At 36.3% G+C, this 3,293-nt stretch overlaps 1 protein-coding gene across 1 annotated transcript; it reads right to left on the reverse strand.

Annotated features, from left to right (window-relative positions):
- Positions 1-325: 325 nt before the first annotated feature.
- LOC116328632 (lymphocyte antigen 6G-like) lies at positions 326-3,293 on the reverse strand. The gene is made up of 3 exons (XM_039620844.1): positions 3,168-3,293; positions 741-848; positions 326-606 (listed from the first exon to the last, which is right to left on the reverse strand). The coding sequence occupies exons 1-3, from the start codon at positions 3,211-3,213 to the stop codon at positions 458-460; spliced, it is 303 nt and encodes a 100-aa protein (XP_039476778.1). The 5' UTR covers positions 3,214-3,293; the 3' UTR covers positions 326-457.

Raw genomic sequence — 3,293 nt, forward strand, 5'->3', positions numbered from 1 at the left:
CTTTTTCAGGTTATTCATGTTTAAAGACCCGTTTTTCACAGTTGCAAACACTGTATATGCCTGATGCGTCCCTTATGAAAGAGTCATCTCAGTCACAGAGTGAGCACATCAAACGGGTGGGAAAAGTGATTTCTGCACTTGTGGAAATAACTGTAAAAAGTAATTAAGTCTTTATCAGACAGCTAAAAAAATAAATGATTGATCTGCTCGCAATAACGTCTATTTTTCTGTCCTGTTTTGTTTGTATTTCTGTTAGAGCTCACAAAAAATCTTTTTGCTGTAGTGAAGTTAATTGCAGAATCCTAGGAATTAAACAATGCAGTAGTTGATACATTATTGTGGTTTTATTGAAAAGAAATATCCATACATTGTTTAAAAAATGGCTTAATATTCCAGGGTTGTAATTTTTGGTTAAGAACAAAGTAAAACATCATTAAGATGTAGTTGTTTCAGAGCTTCAGAGGAAGACGGTGATTATGGCTGAAGACACCAGCAGGAGCACGACACTGGGACCAGTTGGTATAGCACTGTTGCACAAGTTCCCTTCACAGCAGCTAAAAGGCTTGATACATGACGCACTGTATTGGCAGCCCTTAGTGACGGTGCCTGTAAGACATGATGGGAAAACCTCAGTTTGAGCAACAACATTAAGGCCTAGTTCCAATCATTTAGCAATATGTCAGCTCAGAACACGTCTGATTTACAGCTTTAAACACTACTGATGTTTAGAAATAACTTACCGCTCACATACAAGGTGTAGCATCGGTTAAAGGGGTAGGAACATGTTGTGGTTTGTGTGCAGGAGTGAGGATCAGAAGCTGTACATGAATAGCATCTTAATCCACATGCTGTACAGAAAAAAAAGAATACTGAATACTGGCACTCGTGGATTAAGAATCTGCAAATGCAAAGTGTCATTGGTCAGTCTAGATGCGCTTAAGCAACCAGGTTTTTATTTGTATTTAATTATTTTTATTTTCCTTATTGATACTAAAGTTTGGATCAGTAAGGTAACTCAAAGTCAATTTCTTTTGTAGTTTTGGATCCGTACATGACTATAGTTTATTTTAAATCAAACTGTTAATAGTACAAAAGTTACAAAGTCAGCCATTTTTTAAGAGTTATTCTTTTTTTTCTCCATCGCAGAAGAATCGTGGTTCAGATGTCACGTTATAACAAAAACCTTTCACTTCTTACATTATAAATATTATATTGTATGAACCTCATAATTATAACGTTCTAACAATATAAATATTATATTGTACGAACGTGATAATGATGTATATTATAATAACATGATTTTATGTTGTTCAAACGTGAAAAGTATATTGTACTAACATGACAGTATATTGTTAGAACAATAAACTTTTCATGTTATAATGTGATATAACTCTACTTTTCTTTTGCCTGGGTGGCAGCTCTACGCTTCCATAGTAACGGCGTTGTAACGATAGAAATAGTAATTAGTTAGATTACTAGTTACTGAAAAAAGTAACGCCGCTACTTATAACGCTGTTATTCCCATCACTGGTTCTGTTTGTGTATTAATCACCAAGATATGTGATTAAAAGACATGAAAGATGCCAAAAAAAGAAAAGAAAAAAAAAAGAAAAAAACGTGTGTGCCATATACAGGGTTGAAAGTGAGCCGGTGTTTACTTCTTCTTCTTTTTTGGGCACTGCAGGTGCCAACATCTGGCTAGTTCTACAAAAGTCGAGCGAGCATAAAGGTGGAACATGTTGTGGCAGGTAATTTCAAATGCAACGTTTCTTTCAGCTCGACAAACATCAGCAACCACACAAACTGCTTGTGTCCACAGTTTGTCCCACAGTGTGTTGTTAGTTAAAGGTCCAGCCGCTGTATTTCTCGGGAGTAAATTGGCTTTGAATCAGATCTGCCGGAGGAAGACTAAAGTGACCTTTGTTTGTTTGTTTGTTTGTTTGTTTGTTTGTTTAGCTTAGCCGCGTGACGTACGAAGTGGCGTTTAATTGACCTGAAAAGGAGGTCGATTTCAAAAAAAAAAAAAAGAAAAAAAAAAAGAAAAAAAAAAGAAAAAAAAAAAGGAGGTCGATTTCTTTCGCCACTGGTAATGATGTGTTCAAACGCCACTCACTGGCGTAAAGTACGGTGTTCTGGCGGGTTTGTCGCAGACTTTTACGTGTCCTGACTCATTCAATGGTGATTTTTACATAATTTCTTAACCAGACGGCTTCGGAAAGTGGCAAATTTTGACCTAGATGGCTTGACATACGAAACCGTTATTGCGCGGTGCAAGCAATAGAAGTGAATGCGTCTCAGAGCGCAGCCCTGTACTATGTAAAAGGGCCTTCAGGATCTGCTATATATATCATGTTATAAAAACATTTTTATAGTATTTTAAACTGTTAATAGTACAAAAATTATTCCTTTTTTCCATCACAGAAGAATTGTGGTTCAGATGTGCTTTTCAAGGTGATCTGAATCTTTCTTCAGTTTCATGTCTCTTACAGTTTTATTTAAAAATAGAAGAGCTGAAAGGATCAGTGATTATCTGATTATCTGGTAAAGAACAAGACCAATGAATCATAAGCTGCTCTTACCTGTGGACAAAATCAAAACCAGGATCAGAGCTCCAAGAAGTTTTATGGTGAGAAGTAACAAGGAAGTACACGATGTGCGAGGAGGACAGAAAGTCAAGTAGGCTTTGTTTCTTTGTTCAGCTCTTCAGTTTCAATTCCTGACAAAGTGAGTAGGACGGTACTGAACACCCCACCCTGTTGAGGAGGTAATTTAACTTTGTGTCGATGCACCACTGTGCAATATGTTTACAAAAGAAGTTAATGCTACCAAATGATCACTAGTTTTAAGATGCACATGGATGATTTCCTTTACTGCAAAAGGCAGCAATCATAAACTTCATTAATAATAGCTTGCTGTACATGACTATAGTGTATTTTAAATCAAACTTTAATGGAAAAAAAATCTCATATATTCACCTACTTTTAAGAGTTATGATTTTTCCCATCACAGAAGAATTTTGGTTCAGATGTGCTTTTCAAGGTGATCTGAACCTCTCTTCAGTTTCATTTCTCTTACAGTTTGGTTTAAAAATGGAAGAGCTGAAAGGACCAGTGATTATCTGATTATCTGGTAAAGAACAAGACAAGTGAATCATGAGCTGCTCTTACCTGCAGACAAACTCAAAACCAGGATCAGAGCTCCAAGAAGTTTCATGGTGAGAAGTAAGAAAGAAGTACACGATGTGTGAGGAGGACAGAAAGTCAAATAGGCTTTGTTTAGCTCTTCAGTTTCAA

Source organism: Oreochromis aureus, linkage group 12, assembly GCF_013358895.1.
Source record: "Oreochromis aureus strain Israel breed Guangdong linkage group 12, ZZ_aureus, whole genome shotgun sequence".
NCBI classification, from domain to species: Eukaryota; Metazoa; Chordata; class Actinopteri; order Cichliformes; family Cichlidae; genus Oreochromis; species Oreochromis aureus.

Coding starts and splice junctions, on each gene's coding strand:
- LOC116328632 (XM_039620844.1), bottom strand. CDS start 3,213: ATGAAACTTCTTGGAGCTCTGATCCTGGTTTTGAGTTTGTCTGCAG. Junction 849..3,167: donor GGTTTTGAGTTTGTCTGCAG/GTAAGAGCAGCT, acceptor TTTTCTGTACAG/CATGTGGATTAAGATGCTAT. Junction 607..740: donor CTACACCTTGTATGTGAGCG/GTAAGTTATTTC, acceptor CATGTCTTACAG/GCACCGTCACTAAGGGCTGC.